General features: G+C 46.3%; 2 protein-coding genes and 1 long non-coding RNA gene across 3 annotated transcripts in view; 1 reads left to right on the forward strand and 2 right to left on the reverse strand.

The window, feature by feature from the left end:
- CPQ (carboxypeptidase Q) overlaps positions 1-10,855 on the reverse strand; it is a 311,444-nt gene extending 300,589 nt beyond the window's left edge. The window contains exon 1 of the mRNA XM_084864576.1: positions 10,469-10,855. Within this exon, the coding sequence (XP_084720702.1) occupies positions 10,469-10,511 (43 nt within the window). The 5' untranslated portion in view covers positions 10,512-10,855. The remainder of the gene's footprint in view (positions 1-10,468) is intronic.
- Positions 1-27,047, forward strand: part of LOC311611990 — a 567,051-nt gene that overhangs the window by 473,504 nt on the left and 66,500 nt on the right. The gene's annotated exons all lie outside the window — the stretch shown is intronic.
- Positions 14,458-27,047, reverse strand: part of SDC2 (syndecan 2) — a 75,310-nt gene continuing 62,720 nt past the window's right edge. The window contains exons 2-5 of the mRNA XM_084864602.1: positions 25,570-25,681; positions 20,959-21,092; positions 16,917-17,055; positions 14,458-15,744 (exon numbers count right to left, since the gene is read on the reverse strand). Coding sequence (XP_084720728.1) covers positions 15,581-15,744; positions 16,917-17,055; positions 20,959-21,092; positions 25,570-25,681 — 549 coding nt within the window. The 3' untranslated portion in view covers positions 14,458-15,580. The remainder of the gene's footprint in view (positions 15,745-16,916; positions 17,056-20,958; positions 21,093-25,569; positions 25,682-27,047) is intronic.

Genomic DNA, 27,047 nt, shown 5'->3' on the forward strand with positions numbered 1-27,047 from the left:
AAAGAAAGAATTCCTCTTACACATCCTACAACTCTCTAAAATGCATTGCCCAGAGGAGAGAGATGACCCAGAAACCAGCCCAAGGTTAGATTTGGTCATTCCTGTCATCAGAGTTCCATGAATGTGACCCTCATGTATCTCCAGAAATTTCATTTCCAATATCTTACATTTATGTTTAATAATTAATTATTAAATATTAATATATTTACATTTTAATATGTAAATGTACTACTGGTAATTATAATAATAATTCAATTCAGGGAAAACCACACTCAGTGGAGGGTCCTGTAAGAGGGCTAAGCCCTCTAGAAAATGATTTAAGTAACTCTTATCTCCATCACTCCAAGGACGGTCCAAAGCTATATGCTTCTAGATAAAAAGGAGAAAAGTGAATCTATTGCCACAATAATGTTGTACAAGTTCTTCAAATATTCTGGATCTGAGCCCCTTATCAGATATGTGATTAGCAAATATTATCTCCCCTGGTGAGTAGATTATACCATTTCCTACCAACAACAGAAACAGTCACTGGCCTTTGATGGCAGAACACATCTCACCAGAGATCTGAAGATTCCTTTATTTTCTTGGATAAGCCAAGAAGCACTTTGCCTATTGCGTGTGTTGCAATCAAGCTAACTGCTTACTGGTGTTCTAAGCAACACTAAAACAACACGCAAAGTAGATCATTATGGACATTGACTTAGCAGGTAGAGACAGTGCCATCGCGAGAAACTCCAGGATGTCTTATGGAGTCATCGGACAGCGTCTTTGGAGTCATCCTTCTGCATGTCAGGGATAATCTAGCACACAGAATATGCGTGTCCTGGGCATGTCAAGTGTGTCCACTCCCTGGTTTGGGTATAGGCAATGGATTCAGGTTTGCCCATCACGCATCCACGCTCTCTTTTTCGGTAACAGCTCTCTGCCTTCTAGGCATCCCTCTGTTCGCCCTCTCCACAGGATTTGGGCACCGATGTGCCCATCTCCCACTCGACCCAGAATGACTACAAAGAGTCTGCCATTTTCTGGACCAGGTGATTGGTTTATGAATAGATATAGCTAAAACTCATCTAGAGTCTACCTTAAAATTTAATACAGATACTGAAAGAGATAGGGTGGACTCCTCCAGCAGATGAAGGTGCGTGGAATTGCCCTATCTATAATAATAAAAGCATAATGTTAATTAGACCGGACATCCTTCAGGACTAAGCCGGGGCTGCAGCCGCCTCGACTGTAAGGGAGGGATCAAGGCAGCCAGCCCGCAAATGCGAAGGCCTACTCTGGCACAAATGTCGTGCATTGGGCCGCTAGTTTGAAAATAACTCTCTTAGCCCTAGAAAGGTCCTATGTGATGGGGGGGGTGGGGGGAAGTGTAGCTAAACTAAAGAGGGAGGCAGAGCTGAGCAGACACCAGATGGAAAGCACTGGTGTTATTTAAACCCAAAGATATCAGTTCTTTGCATCTGAAGCTAGATTTGCCCCCTTTCAGCTTTATGCACCAATAAATTCTTTTTCTTAAACGTTTAAGCTTATTTCAGTTAGAGTTCCTGTTATTTGTTTCCAAAAACAAGTCCTGGCTGACACAGTGCCTAGCTTGGTTTGGTTGCCCTCACCCCCGTCATCACCCATGGCTGAGGTGGCTGAGGAGCTATAAACAGCTCCTACGTTTACGCCCCAGTGGTTCAGAAAATTGCTCTAGGTTCCACTTCGTACTTTCCACTCTAAACCCTCCTGCACTGCTTTCTTATCTTTACTTCTGTCCCGTGGTCCAGTACCTGGATCTTTTTGGATTGACACTTCATGATACATCGAGCCCGGCTTCTACTTCAGGGATTACCCTGAATGTGGTTCCTCCAAAAACCTGGGTTGAACCCTTTTAATTCCATGGGCCTGTGTCTCAGCCTCTGCACCTAGCCCAGGACTGCTGAGCCAGACATCTCTCCGTGCGCGAGAACCACCGAGTCCTTCTGTCTCCTTCAGTGGGCCCTGTCGCAAATCTTTCAGGTCCCCTTAATGCATGCTTACTTTCTTTTTCTTTTCTTTTTTTAAAAAAATATATATTTTATTGATTTTTTACAGAGAGGAAGGGAGAGAGATAGAGTTAGAAACATTGGTGAGAGAGAAATATCAATCAGTTGCCTCCTGCACACCTCCTACTGGGGATGTGCTCGCAACCAAGGTATATGCCCTTGACGGGAATCGAACCTGGGACCCTTCAGTCCACAGGCTGACGCTCTATCCACCAAGCCAAACCAGACAGGGCCATGCTTACTTTCTTTTGACGTTGTCCTTGGCTTTAACTTATGTTATTCAGGGAAACCTAAAGGACAACATCTCCTCTCTAGCACACCCAAATATTCAGACTATTTTCCTTAGATTTTATAGTAGGAATTTTTTTATGAGAAAAGATAAGAATGAATAAGCTTTTTATAAAAAGGTTAGTTATTCGAATAAGGAAGTCTTAAAAATCCACATCATACAAGGCACTCTGGCCACACAAGGAATATAAGACTTCAGCCTTATAGGAGTATTTCTATAATGGGCTCTATCGTGTCTCCTCAAAATTCACATGTTAACGTCCTAATCCTTGGAACCTCAGAAGGCGACTGGTTTTGGAGGGATAATTTTTAAAGAGGTGATGATGTTAAAAAGGAGGTTCTTAGTGTGGGCCTGGATCCAATATGACTAGTGTCCTTTCTGGAAGATCTCAGGACACGAATACACAGAGGGAGACAGGGTGAGCACCAAGGCAGGTGACAGCCACCTACAAGCAAAGAGGAGAGGCCTCAGGAGAAACCAGCCCTACAGACACCTTGACCTTGAACTCCTAGCCTCCGGAACGCTGAGAATTTAAATACCTATTACTTAAGCTGTCCAGTCGCTGGTGCTCTGTTTTGATAGCCCAAGAAAGTGAATACAGTCCCCTACTAATTATTCACAAAACGGCATTTCTCCTCACTACATCCTTTGGGAAACTTTCCCTGGTTTTCTCTCAAAAATTACCCACAGAAAAGAAACCCATGGTATTTGTGGAATGACTACCAAGCACGCTCTCATTCAACAGGTAGCTAAGGAATGGACTTGGGGTCTCGGTCATTGGTGGGAGAGGATGTTAGTAGTGCAGTGCATACCTGTCATTTTTTCCCCTCCAAAGTTAATTATGGTCCCTCTGCCTCCTTTTCTTCCCCATCCTTTCTCTTTCCCGAACAATTTGTGCAAAAGTCATTAGCTGGACCTGAGCACGTAGAGTGTGTATGTGTACATATGGGGTGGTGGTAAGCCACAGTGGCTGAACAGGGGCTGAAGCTTGAGTAGGAGGGGCCAGGTATGCCCACAAAGGCTAAGTCTGGCACCAGGTGGCCTGGCCCAGGAAGGGTGAGGAGGGCATTTATGTAGAGGGACTGCCTGGTGAGAAGTTGAAAGCTGAGTGGGGTAAGGTGAGTCTCCATGTGGAAGGGTGATCCTGTGGGGGGTGTCATAGCCAGAGCAAAGTGAAGAACATGTCCCTCCCAACACTGAGACATAAAGTGTGAGGACAGAGTGGAAGATGTCCATATGGCCAGTGGCTTAATAGTGTCAGAAGATGAGAGAGGTGAGGAATGCATCTACGTTGGGGGTGTGATGCTGGTGTGGTGTGTTGGCTTCCCAGTAGGGTGATTGGGGTGCCCACACAGAAGGGTGGTGTGGTGTGAGGTGGCGAAGTTGGAGCTGGGTGAATAGGGCATCCACATGGTAGGTGGGTCCACTGTGGGGTGTCGGAGTCCAAGTGGTGTAAGGAGGGCAGAAGGGAAATTGTTTACCTAGTGATAGATTAATTAGAGAAGCAAATTCGTTCAGGACAATGAGAGCTAGGGGTCTCCTTGTTGAAGATGGAAATTAAAATTATGGAAAGGGGGAGAGTAGAATGAACTCTGTGGTATTGGATTGGATGGATGGATGGATGGATAGATGGATAAGGAAAATAAAGTAAAAGTGTACACACATATACACTTCCCTAATTCTGTGAGCAAAGAAGGATCTGGAAGCAAGGACCCTGAAAGAGCAATGAGCATAATGAGTGCCTAGACTTTGGTTTCTAAACCCTATTCTCCACTCAAAGCCACCACAGATCCTTAGATAAATGTCTGATCCCAGAGTTGGTTTAGGGAAAGTACAAGGTAAGACTGAAACCTCTTTTTGTGCCAGAAAGTCAAAAGTGAGCAAAGAAATTAGAGACATGTCATGTCAAATGGACACAGAAGCCAGCTTGAAGGGACTCCCACTAGCCAAATATGGAACAATAGAAGCACAAAAATAAATGGAGTAATAGATTATGACCCATTAAATAGAATAGAAATCTATGTGTCTATAGTGATGTAAGTAAATAAATAATAAGTGGAAAGTATAAGAACTAGGATAAGCTACAATATTTACCCAGTCTTAAAGGACTTGCCCATAAGATATTAATTACAAAAGGAAAAATGCCAGTATGACAGACATCCCCTTAGTTGGTGATGGAGGTTAACATCATCAGTAACGGGGAAAATCTGAGTCCAAAGCCCCCTGGTGGGATGCACTGAGGAGAAGAGAGCATCCATTCTGTGATATTTTTGTCAAAAGAGACACAGCCTGAATCCAATTGTGAAAACACATCAGACAGATCTAAATGAAGGGGCATTCCACCAAATAACTAGACTTTAATCTCCACAAATGCCAAGGTCATGAAAGTCAAGGAAAAATTGAAAACTGTTCTGTATCAAAGGAGACTAAGGAGACATGACACCCAAACTCAAACACATGATTCCTGGCCGCTCCTTCACCTAGAGCCGTGGTTGGCAAACTGCGGCTTGAGAGCCACAGGAGACTCTTCGGCCCCTTTAGTGTGGATCTTCCACGAAATACCACGCCCTGGATGAGTCTGTTTTGAAGAAGTAGCGTCAGAAGAAGTTTCAGTTTAAAAAATGTGGCTCTCCAAAGAAATTTCAATCGTCGTACTGTTGATGTTTGATGTTTGGCTCTGTGGACTAATGAGTCTGCCGACCACTGACCTAGAGGACAGCATTGGGGCAGCGGGAGACACCAGACGGGGTCTGGAGATGGCCCTAGCGATGCTCACCATTAGCATCCTAACTGTGGCTCTTCTGTAAGAGAACGTCTTTTGCAGGAAATACACTCTTACATGTCCGGACGTGATGGGGTGCCGTAGCAGCGACTTACTCGCACATGCTTCAGGAATGAAAAGCACATTACTTGTATTGCAACTTTCCTATAAATTTTGGTTTGTTTCCAAATTAAAAAAAAAAAATTTTCAGGGATGCAAGACAACTGGCCCAGCCTCTTCAACAAACTTGTCATGAAAGCAAGCACAGAGTAGAAGCTATGGGACCAAAGCAGGTGCAAATGTGGTCCTGAAGGAGATTCAAGTTTGGATAAACAGCAGTAAAGCCCGTTGTGGAGACCATCGTATAATGTAAATATGGTTTTATTATCAAATGAGATAAAATGTGCTGAAATGGAAAAGTGGAGACCGTTGACTAGAAAAGGGGGTGGGGGGAAAGCAGGTAATAGTAGTATGTGTCACGTGATCTCATTTTTGTGCAAAAAAGAGGAATACAATGGAAGCTCTAACCTCAGCACCGGGCCTCACTGAGTGGCAGGAATGCTTTTTTAGTCTCTAAGTTTTGCTTGCCTTTATTTTTTAATACACAATAGTTTTAATACAATAATGCACATGCTCTGTGTTTGTAGTAATAGGTCATTTTTTTAAAAATAAAACTTAAATAACACAAGTAGGGAAAGGAACCGATGGAGGCAGTCTTCACAACCTTGAAGAGCACGTTTTTATCGTCTGGGACAGGGGTCTTCAAACTACGGCCCGCGGGCCGCATGCGGCCCGCGGAGGAGTCTGATCCGGCCCGCCAGGTTTTTTGGGCAGTGAGCGCAGCCGAGGTGTTACAGTAGGAATTAGTAGTTCATATAGTCCGGCCCTCCAGCTCTCTGAGGGACCGTGATCTGGCCCCCACTTTAAAAAGTTTGAGGACCCCTGCTCTGGGACATGTTGATATTACAGAAGACACTTGGGCCAGGTCCCAGGAGCCTCCCAGCCTCTCTGGTATAAGGCCACTCTGCTCCACGTGGCTGAGAGGTGCGAATGAGGGTATCGGTTCACTTTAACACCACAGAGAAATGCCTGCTAGCTCACCTAGAAAACGGGGACGAATACTCTGTCTTGGAAGGTAACTAGGAGAATTAACTGAGTTCACATATTCGAAAAATGTTGGATAAATCATGAATAGATACCAACAGCATCTCACTTAGACAAACACAATATTTGTGATCAACTCTGCTTTTATTTAATAAAGGGGATAAAAGAAACAGAGATAGCCTCCAAGTTTAGATTGGAACTTGTTATTTATTTTCATTCGTAATGTACCTTCTATATGCTAGGCACCATTCTAAGTGCTTTACCAATAAAACATTTTTAATCACCATAATAATCCTATGAGAAAGGTAATCCTATTACCTTCCCCATTTTATAGGTGCAGGAAGCCAACCACAGAGAGGTTAGTTAACTTGTGTCAAGTCGCACAGCTGGTAAGAGGCAGGAATAGGATCAGAACCAGGTAGTCCAACCTGTCAACCTCAAGGGATATAGTCTCTCCCCACCACATAACCAAGTACAGGAGAGAGCTCCAATGTATGGACCAGTTGCTTTCCAAAAGTTCACTTCCTAAACTCACGTCTCAAGTTCCAATCATTTCCCACCAAAACAATATTGCAAAGTAGGTTTGGTTTCTAGGCCAAACGATGTAAACAGGTTATTAAACTCACATCACTGATTCAGAACCACTATAGTCTCAAGACCAACGTCCCTCTGGGCAGAGGAGGGTAAATGGGCTACATCTTCCCATCCAGTTCCAATGATCAATGACTGGCTGCACAGGTGCTGACTGGAGCAGACTCTGAGTGTGGCCTTAGCCGAAGGGTGTATATGGGATTGATGAATGGCCATGATGGAAGAGAGGGCCCCACACCAGGCAGTAAGCCCTGACAGTGAGCTGTAAGCTAAGGCTTGTGACCATGTCTCTGAACACTTCTCCATCTTGAGACCTAAGAAGCCCGGGGAGGGGGATCGGGCAAAAATTATGAGAACAAAGAGAGAGAGAAGTAGAAACTGTGCTCTTCCTGGTGTGTGTGTGTGTGTGTGTGTGTGTGGCATGGGGGACAGGGGGATGGGCAAGTCAGTGGCTTGGACTCTTCTGATAGCAGGACAACTATTCAAAAATTATGGGTAGCCAAAACTGGTTTGGCTCAGTGAATAGAGAGTCGGTCTGCAGACTGAAGGGTCCCAGGTTCGATTCCGGTCAAGGGCATGTATATTGGTTGTGGGCACATCCCCAGTGGGGGGTGTGCAGGAGGCAGCTGGTCGATGTTTCTCTCTCATCAATGTTTCTAATTCTCTATCCCTCTCTCTTCCTCTCTGTAGAAAAATCAATTAAAAAGATTATGGGTAACTTGTAGGTTGAGTATCCCTGTGTCAGCCATGCTGGCCAAGCCTCCCCTCAAAGTTGCAAACATCACCCCATGAACCCCACGCCAGCAGTGTAAGGGAGACAAGGTTCTGACATCTCCTCCCACGGCATTTCACGTTGTCAGAAAAGTTCACCGACTCGTGGCAGGTCACAACGTGGGGTTTGAACAGCAGTCAGGAGCCGTACATAGAAGCAGCGTCAGACGGAATGAAATGAGTCCACGTGACCCAGGGCGAGGATCCCATAAACCACCAGCTCATGTGCAGGATGAGCGGAGTCCGGTTTGGGATGGGTGGGTCCTCGCTCGTTCTGATGACGTTTTCAGGGAGACATGAGAATGTGAACTAGACTGTGCTTGGGGTTTGCAAAGGACTCATTTTCCAAGACAAACGAGAAAAAATGATCACATAAAGCAAAGAGGGAGTCCCAAGTGAGGCAGCACTGGAGCGGGCACTGTCCCCACCAGGTCCCGGAATGTCAGGCCAGCTTTCCAGGCATGGCGCAGTTGCCGCAGGAGCGCCGCTGGAGGAGAGCCAAGTGGCTTGAGCAGCAGCCCAGTCCCTCAGACGTGGATGACACCGCCAAGAACAAAATAAAAAAGAGCCGTTGCCTAGCGTGGCATCTGGGTCCGGCGGCAGCCAAATCATATCCATTTGCCATGCCAAAGAGGTGGGCAGAAGATGTCCCGGGGAAGGGCCCAGGGGCTCAGCAAGCTGGGCTCCCCGCTCCAGGGCCGGCTGGGATTGCCAGGCAACTGGAAGCGAGTGAGATGACACGTGCCAGTTCCCGCCTCCTTGTTCATAAAGTGGGCACTCCACTCATTATGTGAGCGTGTGTGTGTGTGTGTGTGTGTGTGTGTGTGTGAGAGAGAGAGAGAGAGAGAGAGAGAGAGAGAGAGAGAGAGAGAGAGGCAGGGAGGGAAAAAAAAGAAAGAAAAGAAAAGAAGGAAGGAAGGAAGGAAGGAAGGAAGGAAGGAAGGAAGGAAGGAAGGAAGGAAGGAAGGAAGGAAAGAAAGAAGAAAGAAAGAAAGAAAGAAAAGAAAAGAAAAGAAAAGAAAAGAAAGAAAGAAAGAAAGAAAGAAAGAAAGAAAGAAAGAAAGAAAAAAAAAAAAAGAAAGAAAGAAAGAAAGAAGAGCAACAGAGACAAGTAGAGAGTGAAGGCACGAAAAAGCAGTGATACAATGCATGAGAACGTTTCTCCACACTGGCCAGAATGTCCAGAAGACAGGGTTCACGTGATGAACTGAATTAGAAGGAGGGATGGGGAGAAAGAAAAGACTCTGGCCATTCCCCCATCTGCCCTCCAAGGCTGACAGGGACCGCGCACAAGGACTGCAGCCGCCTGGCAGGAGGTCAGAAAGCAGCCTCCTCCATGGGGGCGATGTGGCCGAAGGACGCAAAGCAAACCTGGGGAGGCGGGCCCAGCCCCGCAGACGCTCCTCACCTGCACAGCGGCCTCCGGCTGCTCTTCCACCCCAATCGCTGAAAGAAAACAGACGGCTGCAGAGGCCTGGGTTTTAAATTTATGAATGGGAATGTGAGCAGATGTTAGCAATCAAGATGGCATATAAGAATTTTTTTTTTTCCATACCATGTTTGCAGCCCAGCCCCCTTCACATCACTGGGAAAGAGGCTCATAAAAAGGGCCGTTTTTGATCTGCGGGACAGCAGGGGCCAGGCACGGGGATTATGTGGCACAATAACGGGAATATTGAGAGAACAAAGGAAACACACACTCCATGCTCCCCGGGGAAAATGCTCAATGTTTATCTAAAAAACGACAGCATGTGTCTGTAAGAAAACCATTAACCCAGCAGAGCACTTTCTGCATTACGTAGGTGAAGTTCAAGTCCAAGGTTTTAAAAGATATCTGTGAACACCGACTTCTTTGAATTCTGCTTAGACTTCTGACATGACAGAGACCGTTTGTTTGGTTTGGCTTGGCGGGAGGTCCCAGACTTCTGGGGCCTTACTAAGTTTCAGAGAGGAATGAAGCCGGTAAGAGGCCTGGTGACGCGTGCATCCATCCAGTGCCGAGAACTGGGCTAGGCGGTCCCGGCAGGTGGGGAGTGGCAGGGCAAATTCAACCGGATCTGGGCCCTCCACACAATCAGTACCGAAGGCAGAAGCAAGTGCCTATAACACAAGGCTGGGCCCAGGAATGTGGTGAAGTCTGCAGGTGTGAAGGGACAGGAGGGAGGTTGGTGGCTGGACAAGCACAGGGGTCCCTGACATCCTAAGAAGAAGGAGAGACCAGAGCTTGTGCCCACCTGGGAGATGAGTATTATCACGTGCTGTCAGTAAAGCATTGATTAGGTGGCCACCTGGGCACTAGAACCTGGTCACCTCTCACCACGTCCACCCGCCATGATTGTCTCTGCCCCTGAAAACTTCTGTAGCCTCTCACCTGCTGTGTTTTTGCCCACCCGCACCACCCACCAACCATCTGTTCTCAACACAAGAACCAAGTACCTGGTCTGGACAGAGGACATCCACGTTTACTCTAGAATTGGCCTTTTCGGAATGTCATTAAGGAGGCAGAAGCCCTGCTTTCAGTGACCCTAGGACAGGGCTATGAGCAAAACTACTGTTCCGTTTGCTATTTTCTCATTAAACACAGATAACAGAGGTACGTCCTAAACATCCAAGTAGTCCTTCCTCCTCAGCCCCATGACTTACAATATACAAAAAAGACAGTTCACACTGTATGCTAGTAATGACAGAAGTGGATACTTTAACATGCTTATTAATTTGCTCAGAAAACGATCCCTCTATGATACACTCTGGAGATTTTCCTCCTTTGCACTTAAAGAGTGTTTCCTGCTAAGCATCTGCTGAAATGCAAATCCAGTCCTGTGAGCAGAGGTAAAGGGTGAATCTAGTGATGAAATGGCTCGTCTGAAAAGACAGACCGCTGGAAGGCAGGCCCAGGACCATCCGCCATCTCTATCTACTTACCTCTCCAGACTTTCTCGTGTAGTCCCACGGCTTTTAATTCCATTTACGCGCTGTTCGCTGCTGTGGCATTCAGCGGGGGGCCAGGAAGGGAAATAGAACCCCGGCCGGTGATGTATACAGGGAAACTGATCCAGGGAATTGGTTACAGAGATGCTGGCAAAGCTGGAAGAGCAAGCTGGGGAGGGGGAGGTAACCCCGGGGAGAGCATCAGCAGAAAGCTGCTATCCTCCCTCAGGCTGGAGAGGCAAAGCGGGAAAGTGAGGTTTCCGAGAGTTTAGGAATTTGGGAGCTGGGAGCTGGGAGGACAGTCTGTCCACTGGGGATCCAAACCACAGAGGAGACTCGTTCATGCTGGAGAAGCTGCCCAAAGCAGGAAGAGGGGAGAGTACTCTGGCTTCTCCCTTCCTCCTGACCAAACTTTCTCGGAAGCCGCTGGCAAAGCAGCTTGGGAAATGTAGTTCACGAGTCATCCCTCTCCCCACTCTGACTTCTCCACTGAGCAGAGCAGAGCAGGTAGGAGGACCTAATTCAGCATTCCTACAGGGATGGACACTGCTTCTCAATTAATGCCTCCCGTTCAGACCTCTTCTCTGAGCTCCTGATTCTTTCTTTCAGGAAAGAGAGGTGTGGCCACATGAATTGCTTTGGCCAATAAAATGTGGGTGGGAGTGACATGTCACTACTCGGGGGAACCTTAAGTGCCCCTGTGGGCTTCACCACTATTTTCCCTCCGTGAGGGACAGCGTTCCAGATAGCGGCTGCTCCATCGGCCTGGGACCTGGGCTGAGGGTGACGATTCCTCGGAGATCTGCCAACCCACAACCTGTCGCCTGAGCACGAGGTAAGCCTTTGCCGTTGCAAGCTGCTGAGACTTAGAGATGGTTTCTTCAGCCCATCTGGGCTGGCAGAGTCCTCAGTCCCTGGCATGAGCCTGCACATGGCCATCATGGATATCACCACTGACTGTAATTCCCACTGGTTTTATTGATTGATTTTCTTTCCACTATGGACCCCTCTCAAACCCCATGAGAGCAGGGCTCCATCTACCTAGTGCACCGTCCCCTCTACTCCCCCTACCCTCCCAGCTTCTAGAAAAGGGCCCCCGGGCAGAGCCAGTAGGCAGCTATCTGTTGATTAAGCCTCTGCTGCCTTGCACATACAAGCATCTGTTGCTTGCATGCTATTTTGCCAAGGCACCCGGAATGAGTTAGTCTGAGCTCAGGACATCTGAACACCAGAAGCCCAGAGCTTCAGGCTGCCACTTGGGTCACACCCTTCCAGCTGACTCCCAGGACACCACGTTGCTCCCAAAGCGACCACGATTCCGTGGTCAGAAAAGGCCCTGCTCAGTGCCACATGCAGCAGAGAAACAAAAAAAGGAATGGAATCTTTGAACCAGAAACATAAGCGTGAAGTCACCCAGAATTAGGCGGGAGGGACAAAATTTATGTTCATACTGTTTTTACCACTAAATGGCAAACAGTTGCTCTAACCTTTTTAAAGTTTTCTATGCCAGCAAAATCGAATTCCCCAGAAATGGCCAAATCTCAAATTTCACTATTGTAACAAAATAGTAGCACCAAAAAAACAAAAAAAAAAACAAAAAAACTCCAGTGCTTACTCAATTCATACTCCGTTTATCACCTAGCGTGATGCCTTTTAATGAGAAACCTCCTAGGGCAGGGGAAGGGAACATCTGGTCCATGGGCCACAAAAGGTCCAAGAAATCATTTGGTCTGGCCCTGCCAACACACTAAGAGTGAGGTCATTAAATGTTGGACCAAATATAGCAGGCTAATTTTTAAGTTGATAATGTTGTGTGGCCTGAGAATGATGTTATTTTAAATTTCCAAATGGCCCTTGGCAGAAAAAAGGCTCCCCACCCCTGTCCCACGTCAACCAGAGTAAGGGAATTACGTTCTAGTTATTTAGCTTCGTCTAAACCCTATGCAAAGAGACTGCATCCTCAATAAGCAGGTGTATTTTGTTTAACTTGCAAAAAAGAAGTGTATCACAGCCCTAACTGGTTTGGCTCAGTGGATAGAGCGTTAGTAGAGCGTTGGCCTGCAAACTGAAGGGTCCCAGGTTCGATGCCGCTCAAGGACATGTACCTACGTTGCAGGCACATTCCCAGTAGGGGGTGTGCAGGAAGCAGCTGATCGATGTTTCTAACTCTCTATCCCTCTCCCTTCCACTCTGTAAAAAAAATCAATAAAATATATATATTTTTAAAAAGTGTATCACAAAGACACCAATTCACTCAACACTGGATCTGAAACTATCAACTTTTGACATCAATACGTGGCAATGTCTGCAAACCTGTCTGACCCACATTCAATTTAACCAGATCCCCATTCACCTGCAGTTGAACCTTAACAAAGTGAGCTCACCCCATATCCCCCCATAGGCTGAAAATGGGACAGTTTCAATTCTGCAGGTCTCCTGAACACAAGGCCACATTCACACAGAGGAAACCATTTGCATGTGGTGACAGAAACAGGACATTTTCATAGTGGCTTTCATACTTAAGAGTGGACCCAACTTTTCCTGATCTTGGTCGCCGTCACTAACACTGCCTATAGCACTATCTATTGCATCTTAAAAGTAAGAAAAGAAAGCTCATCAGAAAAACACACAGTGGACGAGGACTGGATGTCCATGTATACAGTGGTTTTTACATCCAGCATGACAGACTTTATTTTGGCACTTGAACAAATATTTTGCTTTACAGCAGTGACAAAGTATTTGCTAGAAATGTTCTCTTCCTGGCATCGATTTTCCCAGCAGTTGCTCTTCTCCGAACTGACTTCCCCTAGGCCCCAGGCAGGAAACGGTAAGCCCACTAGATCCTTCGCCTGCAACCGAGGGGCCCTGTGCAGCGTTAGAAGCTGCGATCACTGCCTTTTCATCCCTCCAGAGTGGACAGACGCTGCATGTAGCGGACAGGAATTTGAGAATTTGAGCCACTAAGACTTTAAGTCAACACTCTTCCAAGTGTTGTTTTAAATTAAAAAAAATAAAATAGTAAGTCCTGTGGCAATTCCAGGGGATTGTTCTCTAAATGAAGTATTCCTATTTATTAAAAGTAAATTCTGTGTTGAAAAGGTTACTGCTTTTTGCTGTCTTCTTCTTATTCTGGCAGCCCACAATTTAAGAGAAAATAAATGGGAAAGTAGAAAAAGTACCCAGGCAGGGGACTCCCACTTCCATCTCCCCCTCGGCCATCACTGCTTGCTGCAATTTCAACCCTAAGCAGCTAAGGCCCCCTGTTCATGCACAGAGCCGCCCCGCCCTTCTCTCCTCCCCGATGGTGTCAATGGTGGGAGTTCGTTCCATCTATTAGTGCTTCACTTAGGCTGCAGGAGAGAGTTGGACCACAATTTCAAAGGTAAATCAACCTAGAAAGCTAAATCTCAGCACTAACCAGTTTGGCTCAGTGAGTAGAGCGTTGGCCCATGGCCTGAAGGGGCCTGGATTCCATTCAGGTCAAGGGCACCTCACTTGGTCGAAGGTGCAGTCCCCGGCCCTGGCCTGGGCATGTGCAGGAGGCAACCAATCGATGTGTCTCTCTCACATCAATGTTTCTCTCCTCCTCCCTTCCAATCTAATTTAAAAAAAAAAAAAATCAATGGGAAAATATCCTCAAGAGAGGATTAACAAGAAACACAAACTCTCAGATACCAACGTCAGAAAACTCCCTCCTGCTCTTTGGAATTTATTGCCCTAAAAACTGCAAATGCAGGCGTCTGTCTCCATGTTGCCATCAGCTACCCGACTAAGGTTGCAAACTTCCGTTCCCATCCTGGCCGTCTTCTGATAGCCACGCCCCATTGACACAGGTTGACACATTCAGCTTTCCTCCGGCCAACGAGGGGCTCTCGTGTTGCGACTCGGACGCTGTGGACCGCTCAGAAGTCAAACCCACATCACCCCTTCGCCGAGGGGAGACGCCCACTGGATAGAAATGTGCAAAATTTATAACAGTGACATTTTCCATGATGAGGCCACATGATTTATTCAGTAGTTTTCATGTTCCCAAATTACAATTTAGGTCTATTCATCAGTCTACAAAAAAAGTTACCATTAGAATTGTCTGTGCTTATAAAATACCAACTTTTTTTTTTTAACTGTTATATATACTCATTAACACCAATCTGTGACAAGTTACATAGAATCATAGGCACTTCAAAGGCTTAAAAAGACGCTTACAACTTAAATGCATTTTTAAGAACAAAAACAGACTTTTCCTCAAACTCCTACTCGTACCTTCAAATGGCAAGAAATTAACAAATACAGTGGCCGAAGGAATCTGCAGCAACTTCTCAAAATACTGTTAGCATCTTTGGGTTTGCTGAGGCTTGTCCGTCACTCACATCAAATCCTCCCAAAGGAAGATCTGATTAGAGATGACGCAACCGTTTTCTGGTAATAATCCAATTTTACACATTACTTTGCTCTTGCAAATCTGCCTGAAGCTACAGGTCATGAAAAAACAAAGTGTAAAATGGATAGTCTGATACTTAAAAAAAAAAAAAAAAAAAAAAAAGGTTAAAGTTTACATGTTTGAAAATCACATATACACTCCATTACCATCACCTAAAATTATCCAAAGACAAATTGCACCGTAACAGCTACAAAAGGCGTAGAGTCTTGTTTTGTTTTTTCACGGTTCACGAGGGGAGAGCAGAGGAGGAGAAGGGAACAACAGATAAATTAACAAAGTAAGACCCACGTGGCTAGGTCCGTGGGAGACATGCTGACGCAAATTAAACAGCGTAAAAAACAATCATTGGCGCATCCAAGTTTAGACCGATCCCATGAACATGGAGAATTTTCATAACAATATTTTGCCACTGCTACTCACAGAACACTGCAGATGTTACGTTTTAATTATTTTAGGTTGTTCTAAAGAAATACATATAAAGTTTTGTTTGTTTGTTTTTTTTAAATACAATGGGGTTTTATCATTAAAGTGCCAGAATGGCTCTTTAATGAAAAACAAAACAAAACAAAAACAAAACAAAAAAAACCAAAGATCTTCATTATTCTATGCAAAAGCTTTATTTGTTTAAAGTTCCGTGATCTCATAAATAGAGACACTCCGTGGGAGTCTCACGCATAAAACTCCTTAGTGGGTGCCTTCTGATACGCGGCGCTGGATGGTTTGCGTTCTCCGAGGTCATAGCTCCCCTCATCCTTCTTTCTCATGCGGTACACCAGCAGCAGGATGAGGAAGATGGCGAAGAGGAAGCCGATCACTCCGCCAGCGATGACGGCTGAAACACACCGAGAGGGATGCTGCTCTCAGAAGGTTTGGGGGCTGCAGAAGTGGCTTTGTCACCCCCACCTACTTCACAAGCCTTTCATGAAAGGTTTAATTGGAAACCCCCCTCCCCAAATGTTAAAACCTGGATTCAGCCGAAACCGGTTTGGCTCAGTGGATAGAGCATCAGCCTGCGGACTGAAAGGTCTCGGGTTCGATTCCGGTCAAGGGCATGTACCTGGGTTGCGGGCACATCCCCAGTAGGGGGTGTGCAAGAGGCAGCTGATAGATGATTCTCTCTCATCGAAGTTTCTAACTTCTTATCCCTCTCCCTTCCTCTCTGTAAAAAATCAATAAAAAATAAAATAAATTAAAAAATAAAATAAAAAACACCTGGATTCAAGGAAGCAACCAAGCATGTGTGCTAATCTGACATTCCTCCGGAAGGTACAATACTGTCTTTGATTTGCATGAATACTATCACCCAGAATCCTCATTAAGAAACATGTAGCTGTGAGGCTCAACTAATTCCATCCTTTAAGATTCTTTCGTCTTTTCAGTTCTCACCTTTCACAGTTTCATCTAACTGGTTTTCCCATGAAAACAAAACATGATATGATTTACTTAAGTTTTATAAGAGGAGGGGGGAGGGGAAAGCTTGCAATTTTTTTTTTTTTTTTGCTTGAATTTGGGGCTATCCTTTCAAGGATATCGTGTTCTTAAATCTTGCCCATCTTCCCCTTTAAATTCAAATGTTCATGCTTTCATCAGAAACATCACAATGAGAGCAACACCCATGATGCCTTGGGTGTTCCTTGTGTCCATTGCCTTCTCCACCGAGAACTTTTCCTTCTCTTTCATTCACGTTGAGAATGCCTTGGATCAGGACGGACGGATGGATCTTCCCATCCTGCCCCCCCCCCCCCCCCGCCCAGTTGTTCTGGAACAATCCACACCTTCACTTTCCTCTCCTGCCCCCACCCACGAGGGCAGAAAACAAGGATGTCTGCCTAGCTCTTGCCTCTCGTTCTGGAATGAGACACGCTCCCCTCCCCACCCCCTCTCCACCCCCTTCCCCAGGCTGTGCTCCTTAGAAAGGTGACATTCTGCAGACTTTGCCTTCACCCCTGAACCTCACTTAGACAAACAGAGACCCTCCCCTCTGACCCCTGCCAGGCGACTTACCTGCCAGGACTTCCGTCCTTTTAAACAGATTGTCTGGGTGCTTCTCAGTGAACACATTTGTCTCCTCTTCGTCTGGGTCCCTTTTCCTTTCTGAGCCAGGGTGGTGACCTTCTTTCTCCCCAACGACATCTTCAGGTGACTGGTGTGGGGAAAGGGGAAGGTCGTACAGATTTGTTAACGTGTTAAAAAGGAAAGTGAGTCTATGTCAAAGTCGCTTTTTTATTTTTCCCCAAGGAGTTCAGGAAATGATTGGGATAATCACTTTGTGTGATGTTTTTACCAAACGGGGGAGTTCTATCATAAACCCATGTAGTTTATAGGGTTTTTTTTGTTTGTTTGTTTTCAAATTCTTTATTGTTAAAAGTATTACATGAGTCTCCTTTTCCCCCCCATTCTCTCCCAGCCCGCTCCCTCTCCCTAGCACAAGCCCTCACCCGCTACAGTCTGTGTCCACTGGTTATGCTCATATGCATCATACAAGTCCTTTAGCTGATTTCTTACCACCCTCTCACCCTCCCAGGTCTTCCCTCTGTGATTTTTTTTTTTGATGGTCTGTTCGGTGCTTTTCTGTCTTTGGATCTATTTTTGTATTTATCAGTTTATATTGTTCATTATATTCCACAAATGAGTGAGGTCACGTGTTACTTATTTTCTCCAACTTGCTTATTTCACTTAGCATAATGCTCTCCAGGTTCATCCATGCTGTTGCAAATGGTAAGAGTTCTTTTTTTACAGCAGCATAGTATTCCATTGCGTATATGTGCCACAGTTTTTAATTCACTCATCTGCTGACGGGCACTTAGGCAGTTTTCAAGTCTTAGCTATTGTAAATTACACTGCTATGAATATAGGGGTGCATACATTATTTCTGACTGGTGTTTCTGATTTCTTGGGGTACATTCCTAAAAGTGGAATCAAATGGGAGTTCCCTTTTTAGTTTTTTGAGTAAACGCCGTACTGTTTTCCACCAGTGTGCACTCCCGCCAGCAGTGCAGGAGGGTTCCTTTTTCCCCCGCATCCTCACCAGCACCTGTCATTTGTTAATGGTACCTATTCTGGCAGGTATAGATGGTACCTCATTTTCCTTATAATTTGCATCTCTTGGATGATAAGTGACTTTGAACATTTTTTCATATGCTCCTTAGCCTTCTGTATGTCCACTTTCAAAAAGTGTTTTTGTCCATTTTTTATTGAATTGTTTATCTAGTTCATGGTTGTTGTTTTTTTTTGTAACAGAAAACCATGAGTATTGGCAAGATGGAGAGTTCACAACAATCCTTAATGCTGGATGTTGGGCGCCATTTAGTGCCAGAGGTCTTGATCCAGCATCTAGAAGGATTCAGCAATCTGGAGAAGGGGCTGTGCATAAATTAAATTAAATAAGAGTCCAGAGACAAAACATAATTTTGAAAGGCATTTGGCGGGAGGAGGGGGGGAGAGCAGAGGAGCTTGGCTGAAGAAACCAAGTTCTCCTTGTCTCAGGACCCCTTGCTTTTTTATTAACACAATTTGTCCTAAGGCAAGGTGGAGATATATACATCAAAGGCCAGGGTTAGTCTACAGAGTCCATTGTCAGATTGGGGAGGAGGCAATAACATGTAGATTAAGATGCTCTGAGCTGTCTGGCAGCAAGCAATCATTCTTTTCAGATTTGGGGAAATGCCTTTAACCATCCCAGATGATTCAGCCCTTGCTGACACGCTGGAATTGGCTTCTAGCAAATCCTGATGACAGGTTAGGTTTTTTTAGTTGACCTGCAAAAGATCTCTTCTTTCTCACACTCCGCTGACCTCAGGCCATCTTTCCTGATGACTCTTCAGCCCAGGGCATTGTAGCGGTGCTTACTCCATCCATTTGCCACACCTAGTAGTGCGACAGCTTCCTATCAGGCACTGTCTCCAGGTGCTCTCCAAGGGTTCTTCCTGATCCCTCTCTGTGGGGAGTACCCCTCAGACTTGCTCTATAACCCTCGCCTCTACTCATGCATTCTTGCAGCTCAGGGAGCCCTGAACTAGAGCTTCAGGGGACGTGGGTGCTGCAAGTAGCTCCTGTGTGACTCCAGGTCACACCCCTTTTCTGGACCTCAGGCTTGGTGTGTTTGTTTGTTTTACCAATCAAGACCACTCTCAGGCTCTTGTTTATTCCACAATTCCAAAGCCTCAAACTAGTGAGTCCAAACGGTCAGCCGTGACAAGTGGTTCAAATAAAAACGTGGTAAAGCCAAATGCACACTCAAGAGCCACAATGGCTAACTGTGCCACACGCGCTCCTGAGTGTTCCGCCATCCCACCACCTGCATTTCCCACCTCCCCCTTCTTTCTTTCTTTCTTTCTTTCTTTCTTTCTTTCTTTCTTTCTTTCATTCATTCATTCATTCATCCATTCAACTTAGGACATTTATGGAGCAGCTACCATGCACGGGCAAGCACAGGCTAGGTATGTGTGCCTCACTGCTCACAGAGCTTCTCGTTCCTCTCCTATCACCTGGCCTGTGGTGCCGATCCGCGACTGACCCTTCTTAGTCCTACAGAGAGCACTCCAGTCTGGAGAAGGGTGACCTGGCTACTCCACATCTGCAGACACCCTTCCAGCTGTGCCATTCAGCACCCTCCACAGTCACTGGGAGGACAGAGGATGGAGGATGGGGGAGGGTATGGCAAGGGGGACGGACAAACGCCCTCAAATAAGGGTAGGAAAATGGAAGGGCAGGAAGCCCACCTGTGTTATTACCTGTGTAATAAGCGCTTCTTATTCCAGAAAAGGCCTGTCACTGCCTGCATGACACAGCCTTGCACATCCTACCTGCTACAGAAGCTTGGCACCAACACATGGGTGAGCTCCAGGAAGAAGTAATGTTAATCAGATCCCATAAGCAGCACACTGCCTGGGCTGTCTACGAGGTCTACCACTGCAGTTGTCACACATGTTTATTTGGCAAATTGGCTTGGTCTCCACTGGTCTGACCAAATTCAGTTAAGACTTATAGAATGCTTACCAGGACTCAAGGGCCATGCAACCGGCCCTTGCATTTAATCTTTCTCAATGATCCATGATAAATGGGCTCAGAGAAGCTCAGAAATTTGAACAGGTCCAGGATTTAAAACCCAGATTTCCTTCAGACTCTAATATGCATTTTCCAACATAAAAAGCTTATCTAGTAGTGGGTGGCCAGCTCATATTACCAGTTTATGGCAATGTAACATTAGTAAAGCCAAAATCACAAGTCTTAGAGTTTTGTTTAGCTAGTACCTTTGCTCTGCTCTTATTTATTTATGTCAACTATCAAAAGGAATATATAGAGATGTTCTAAGATCATTATTATCATTGAAAGAGGTCAAAGTTTATATACCATTGATGATGAGCTGGTGGAGACTGAGAAAAAACTTATTGCAATTAGTATCTGGAGTCCCTTTACTCCATAACCTAGTTCAGCATATGTAAATTTCCCATGGTTTTAACTCAGAACAAAGTCTTTATGGAATGAAAATAAATTGTCTTGGCTTGAGACAAATTAATAAAAATGATTTTGTTTCTTAATTTGCCTGTGAGTTCCTTTAAAAGGACCACCCTTTGAAAAATATTTATGTAGCCCAGCCAGTGTGGCTCAGCGGTTGAGCATTGACCTGTGAACCAGGAGGTCACAGTTTGATTCCCATCAGGGCACAAGCCTGGGTTGCAGGACTATCCCTAGTAGGAGGCGTGCAGGAGGCGGCCAATCAGTGATTCTCTGTCATCACTGAAGTTTCTCTCTCATTGATGTTTCTAACTCTCTATCCCTCTCTCTTCCTCTCTGTAAAAAATCAATAAAATTTATTTTTTAAAAATTAAAATAAATAAATAAAAACCAAGTCTACTTAACAGACAAAAAAGAATAGTCACAGTGAGTAAAAGGTAGTAAGTAAGAGCCATTTACAGCAATGTGTAACAAGAGACCGTTTGTCCTCCCCTATTGTAAAACGGGGCCCCTTAAAGGAACTGGTCTGCATCATGAAATGAAAGAGCGTTCGTAGGAACCTGACAGCGCAGCGCAGAACAAAGCCCACCTTCGTCTGAGCAGGTATCTTGTTCTGCATCTTCAGAGTCGTGGTTTCCACTCTGGGAGCAGCACTGGAGGACGGGAGTTTTGCAAGCAGTCGAGATGTTGTCAGCTCGGGACTCTCTACATCCTCATCCGCTCCTGGGGGAAGAAGCAAAGGGGAGCCGAGGCCATGAATCACGATGCAGGTCTCCGCAGTATCAGATGATACTGTCAAAGGCTGGCGCCAACAGAGCCATGTTCTTTCAACACGGCTACTCATCACTGTCGAAACTGGTTTGGCTCAGTGGGTAGAGCGTCAGCCTGCGAACTGAAAGGTCCCGGGTTCGATTCCGGTCAAGGGCATGTACCTTGGTTGCGGGCACATCCCCAGTAGGGGGTGTGCAAGAGGCAGCTGATCGATGATTCTCTCTCATCGATGTTTCTAACTCTCTATCCCTCTCTCTTCTTCTCTGTAAAAAATCAATTATATATATATATATATATATATATATATATATATATATTTTTTTTTTTTTTTAAGTGATTAAAACAAAAACAACAAAAACGGCTGCTCATCAAGAACTCGGCAGCGTGCACCGGGTGAAGACATGATTTCAAAGCGGACCCGTGGGGAGCCTGGCATGTTTTAAAAAGAGCACCATCCTGAACATTCTCCAGCAGCCCTTCTTTTACTGGGAACGGCTGATCGTTCCGGCTCAGTGAGATGTCTTCCCTTCCACACGCTCTACTTTCCATTTTAAAACAATAACCAAAAAAGGAGAACTCTCCATGGCTGACCTGGGTCCCCTCGGCTTGGCCAGACTTTTCCACTGGTGCTGTGGCTACTCACAGGCTCATCTTCTCCCCTCCCTCTAGTCACAGAAGTTTCCTGTCGTCACACACACGATGGTCCTGTTTGCCTAAGGTCACCAAGGTCCGCCGTGTTTCCACATCCAGTGGCATTTTCCACAGTGGCTCTCACTTAATCGCATCTCCTAGCACCACTGCGCACTGATCGTCCATCATCTCCTTCTGGAAACTTTGTCTGGGCTTCTGTGATTTTGACTTTCCCTTGCCTCTCGGCTACTTGTCTCCTTTGCAGATTCATTCACTTCTACGTGGACACAAAATATCAACACTTCCTTAGGATTCGGCCCTAGGCTGCTTTTTAATGTATTTATATATTGATTTCAGGGAGGAAGGGAAAGAGAGAGAGAGACAGAAACATCAATGATGAGTTAGAATCATTAATTGGCTGCCTCCTTGCATGCCCCACTCTGGGGATGGAGCTTGCAACCCAGGCGTGTGCCCCGACTGGGAATCAAACTATGACCTCCTGGTTCATAGGCCAACGCTCAGCCACTGAGCCTTGCAGGCTGGTGGCCCTAGTTTTCTTACTCTGCACTTTTTATTCTCATCCCTGCTCATGGCTTCAATGACCAACCAAATATAAAAGAAAACTAAGTTTCTATAGTAGCTTTTATCACTTCTCTGAAATTCAGACACACAGATTCACATGCCTGCCTACCTGACATTTTACTGGATGACTCAACTGTACGACACACCTCTAAGATATCCGAAAGATAAATCATCGCCTCCCTCCCTCTCGCCCCACAAACCTGGTGACACCTTGCCATGAATGAACCTCTACTCCGATAAACCACAACTCTGACTTCCTCTTCCTCACACCCCATCAGGCCAATCGCCCAGTTCTACTGATTTTACACCTTCTTATGTCTCTCCATCCTAACACCTTTCCACAGCCCCAGGGCAACCCCACTCATCCAAGCCACTGTAACCTTTCCAGGAACCATCATCCCTGCCTTCCTCCTAAGAGCCCCCTTTCAGTCTACTATACACACACCGGCTGTGACCCCATCCTCCTCCCGTTTTAAAATATTATCCTGGGTCCAGCCAGGGTGGCTCTGTGGTTGAATTGACCATTGACCTATGAACCAGGAGGTCACAGTTCGATTCCTGGTCAGGGCACATGCCCCTGTTGTGGGCTCAATCCCCAGTGTCGGATGTGCAAGAGGCAGCCGATTAATGCTTCTCTCTCATTACTCATGTTTTTACCTCTCTCTCCCTCTCCTTTCCTCCCTGAAATCTCTCTCTATATATATATATTTAAAAAAATTATTCCAATGGCTCTTCACTGCTCTTGAGATGAACATTAAATGCCTTTAGCCCAGCCTTCCCTACCTTCCCAGTTTCCATGAGCAACATCTTCCCTATTGCCTATCCCATGTGGTCCCTTCATGTTCTGCCAGAAAACAAGTCTTGATTCCTAACTCACCTCTGGATCTCAGCACAAAAGCCATCTCTCGGGAAAGACCTCAGAGTCTTCTGTTTAGTTAATTTTTGTGACTCCAGAGGACTCACTCCAAACCCCTTTCACCCAGATGGGGAGATGGGAGTTAGCAGAGGAACAGCACTGAGTAGATATGAAACTTAAAGACAATCAGCCAAAATCAGCAAAATGACGTGGACAATGGCTACAGATCTCTAACAACTCTTGGATTCTGAGATCTGTGAAATGCAGATAAATAAGTTGATATTTGGCTCTGGACTAATGAGTGTGCCGACCACTGCCGTAGGAGTAACTAACTAGAACTCTCCTAGGTGTCATCCATAATCTTCAACCCGGCGTTGGCAGTTTTATAAAACTAGTGTTTGAAGGATTTTTTTGAAGGAGTTGTGTTTTCATGACATCACTCTTAAAACCTGAATAATAAGATGAAAAGCTAATATTGACAGAACACTGACCACGTGCCAAATCCACGTTTATTATTTCCTGGGACATTCTGAAGATGACAGTCAGAAAGCACTGTGGAGATGCTAAAGAAGAAAAAGAGGTGCCATGAGCGAAATATATTAATAGAGTTGTGGGCCTACGGAGAAGCACTCTTTTCACACTCAATCTGTGTGTGCAATATATATCACTCTCCCGAGAAATAACGGGGGCTATTTTTACATTGGGATTGCACTGTAGGCTCATTGTTACTAGGTCAGCCACAACCTCACTTGTCTTTGTCAGACTTGCCATTGGCTAACTTAAAACGCTCACTCTTGTGGAGCGAGATCTCTACCGCAGATACAGTGGGTCTGGATTTATTCCGGGTTGCTCTGAAGCCAGGCCAATCTGATTATCAGACAACTGTATTCAGCCTAACTTTTACCAGCTGTCGAATTTACAATGGAGATTTAAAGCAAGAAAGGTCCTGAACAAGACTTTCCTAGCGGTGTTGCTGACCACAGATCCCTAACGTGGTCCTGAATGAAGTATATGCACAAGCTCTTCCTCTTTTCAGCTTCTCTGGGGCCATTCCTGGCCCAGGGGAAACGTGTACTGGGTACCGAAGATGGTGGAAATGGCCAGAGTCGCTCATTCCTCCTTGTTCCCAGGTCCTCGGCAATGCCCCTCTGTAGCTCTTTCGTTAAGAGGTGGCGTATGGGCCAGCCTTGCTTTGACCGGTAAAAGGCGGTAGGGATGCTGTGCCAGTTCTAAGCCGAGGCTTTAAGAGGCTTTGCACCGTTCTGCTCTCTGGGGATCCCTGCCTCCACCCTGTGAACAAATGGCTGGCCTACTAGAGGATGAGAGACCATGTGCCATGTGGGCCAGAGCCAAGTCTGCCCAGCTGCTCCAGACATTTGACCAAGTCCAGCCAAGGTCAGCAAAGCTGCCTTCCCCAACTGCAGCTGACCATGGACGCGTGCAGGAGCCCGTTTAGCCCAGGAAACTGCCAACCCACAGAACGAGGAGCTAAATGCGTGACTGCTGTTTTCATCCACAGCGTTTGGGGATGGTGTGTTATATGGCATCACGGAGGCCACGGATAACTGATACACCAAGGAGCTGGGGGTATCCCTGCTACATTCCCCCTTCTACTTTTGAGCAATACCATAGGACCGTGGTCGGCAAACAGTGGCTCGTGAGCCACATGTGGCTCTTTGGCCTCCTGAGTGTGGCTCTTCCACAAAATACCATGGCCTGGGTGAGTCTATTTTGAAGAAGTGGTGTTAGAAGGAGTTTCAGTTTAAAAAATGTGGCTCTCAGAAGAAATGTCAATGGTTGTTACTGTTGATATCTGGCTCTGTGGACTAATGAGTTTGCCGACCACTGGGCTAGGAGTAACTAACTAGAACTCTCCTAGGTGTCGCCCATAATCTCCAACCTAGCGTTGGCAGTTTTATAAAACTAGTGTTTGAAGGATTTTTTTGAAGGAGTTGTGTTTTCATGACATCACTCTCAAAATCCGAACAATAAAATGAAAAGCTAATATTGACAGAACACGGACCACGTGCCAAGCGGCAAACACTTAAGAGCTCCGAGAAGTGCCAACCCCTTTATAATCCTCACAGCACGCCTGTGTGGCAGGGGCCTCCCATTCTCTGCATGAGGAAACTGAGGTCCGGCCAAGGTAAATACACCCCCGAGACCTCACAGCTGAGGTGGCGGGGAGCTGGAACTCACACCCAGGCACTCGGACACAAAGAGCGTGCTCTGAACACGTGCACCTCGCCTGACTCCCTAAGCCAGGACCCTGTGTGTGCGCGTGTGTGTGCGCGTGTGTGTATGCGTGTGTGTGTGTGTATAAGTGCAAACATGGAGAACGGAGCCGAGGGTGGGCCTTACCGGAGCCTGATGCAGAAGCATAGTCGTCGTCATCAATGGGATACACTCCGGACGCGAACTCAATGGAGCTGTTGTCCAGGTATATGTCCTTGTCAGACGTCAGCTCTGCCCTCTGAGGAAGGAAAGAGAAGGCAGGGGTTCAGGATGGTGAGGAAAGGAGGGATGTGCTTAGTGCAGTCCTCTTCAGGTTTACAATGCAGTGACCGCCCCTCCCTCTCCTCTGTGCCCCTTAATCCCCACTTCTGGCCCTGCCCTTCCTCAGGACGCCCTGTGAATGTACATGAAGGCCTGGCCACCGACGAAAGCCCCTAGGGAGGTCCAGGTGGCCCAATCCACAGAACGAAGATGGCACAGAGACTGCAGCACCAAATCAGCACGGGATTTGGTTGCATTCCGCTAACCAGAGCTTGGGCGGCCCAGAGCTGGTTTTAAGCCATCTCCGGCATTCCCTCGGTCACTGTCACCGCGCAGCACCCTGACCGGGAAAGCTACAGAACACGGAAATCACTCCAGACTTTCTTGGGGATGCCTACAAAGGGATGAAGGTGCTTAGGCTAAATCATCACCCAGGGATCCATCAAGGCCCACCAACGTCGGCCGGCCTGGCCATGCTCAGAGCTCTGGCCAAAATTATCATGACAGCCAAGTGCTCCCAGGGGCCCGGGCAGGGCAGAGCTTTCTGCCACAGCCCAGGTCCGGGTAGAGGGCAGGCACGGCACCGTCCGAAGAGCAGGGCCCGTGACGCTTATCGGACAAGGGCAAAAGCCCGCCCCGGGCCCGCTCCCATGGCTCGCTGGCTCAGCAGAGCCTTCACGGCCAATGCAGATACCCCACACGCGCACACTCTTTTCATTTATGTTTAATTTCTTTATTGATGAAGGTATCACGTATGTGTCCTCCTCCCCCCGTTCCCACCTCGCACATTCTTTTTGTGTTTCTGCCTCTTGGTGACAGCGGATCGCACGCCGGCTACGTCGGATCCCTCTCTACGTATACCCGTTCCACCGCTTTCAGCTCTTCCATGAGAGGAACAGGCAGGCATGGAAGGCAGAGGAGACACACAATTTTTTTTTTCTTTTCCCCAAATGGTTTTCGTAAACTGATCTTTTGCCACCAGTATCTCCTCAGAGCCCACAGACAAAGAAAGCAGACTCGGCCTCGAACAATATTTGTGTTTGGAAGCAGGGTCCTGCTCTTTAGTGTCCTATTTTTAAAAGTCAAATAGAACGTCTGTGCCCAACAGGATAAAAAAAAAAAAAAAAAAAAAAAAAGTTTCCTTCAGCCCATTGGCTTTCATCAGATTTCCTCTGGAAATAAAATAAAACTTTCTGTTCTATGACTGGAACCTTCTCAGGCGGACAGCCGGGCCCAGCCCTCCGCAACACTGCCACTTTATTCTCTCAGGTTTCAGCTGCTGGCTGGGGACGCCCAAGTATTTTAAACCTGAGCCCACACCCCCTCTTCCCCCCCTGCTCCCC

The sequence above is a fragment of the Pipistrellus hanaki genome (genome assembly GCF_964339955.1).
Source record: "Pipistrellus hanaki genome assembly, chromosome: 17".
Lineage (NCBI taxonomy): Eukaryota > Metazoa > Chordata > Mammalia > Chiroptera > Vespertilionidae > Pipistrellus > Pipistrellus hanaki.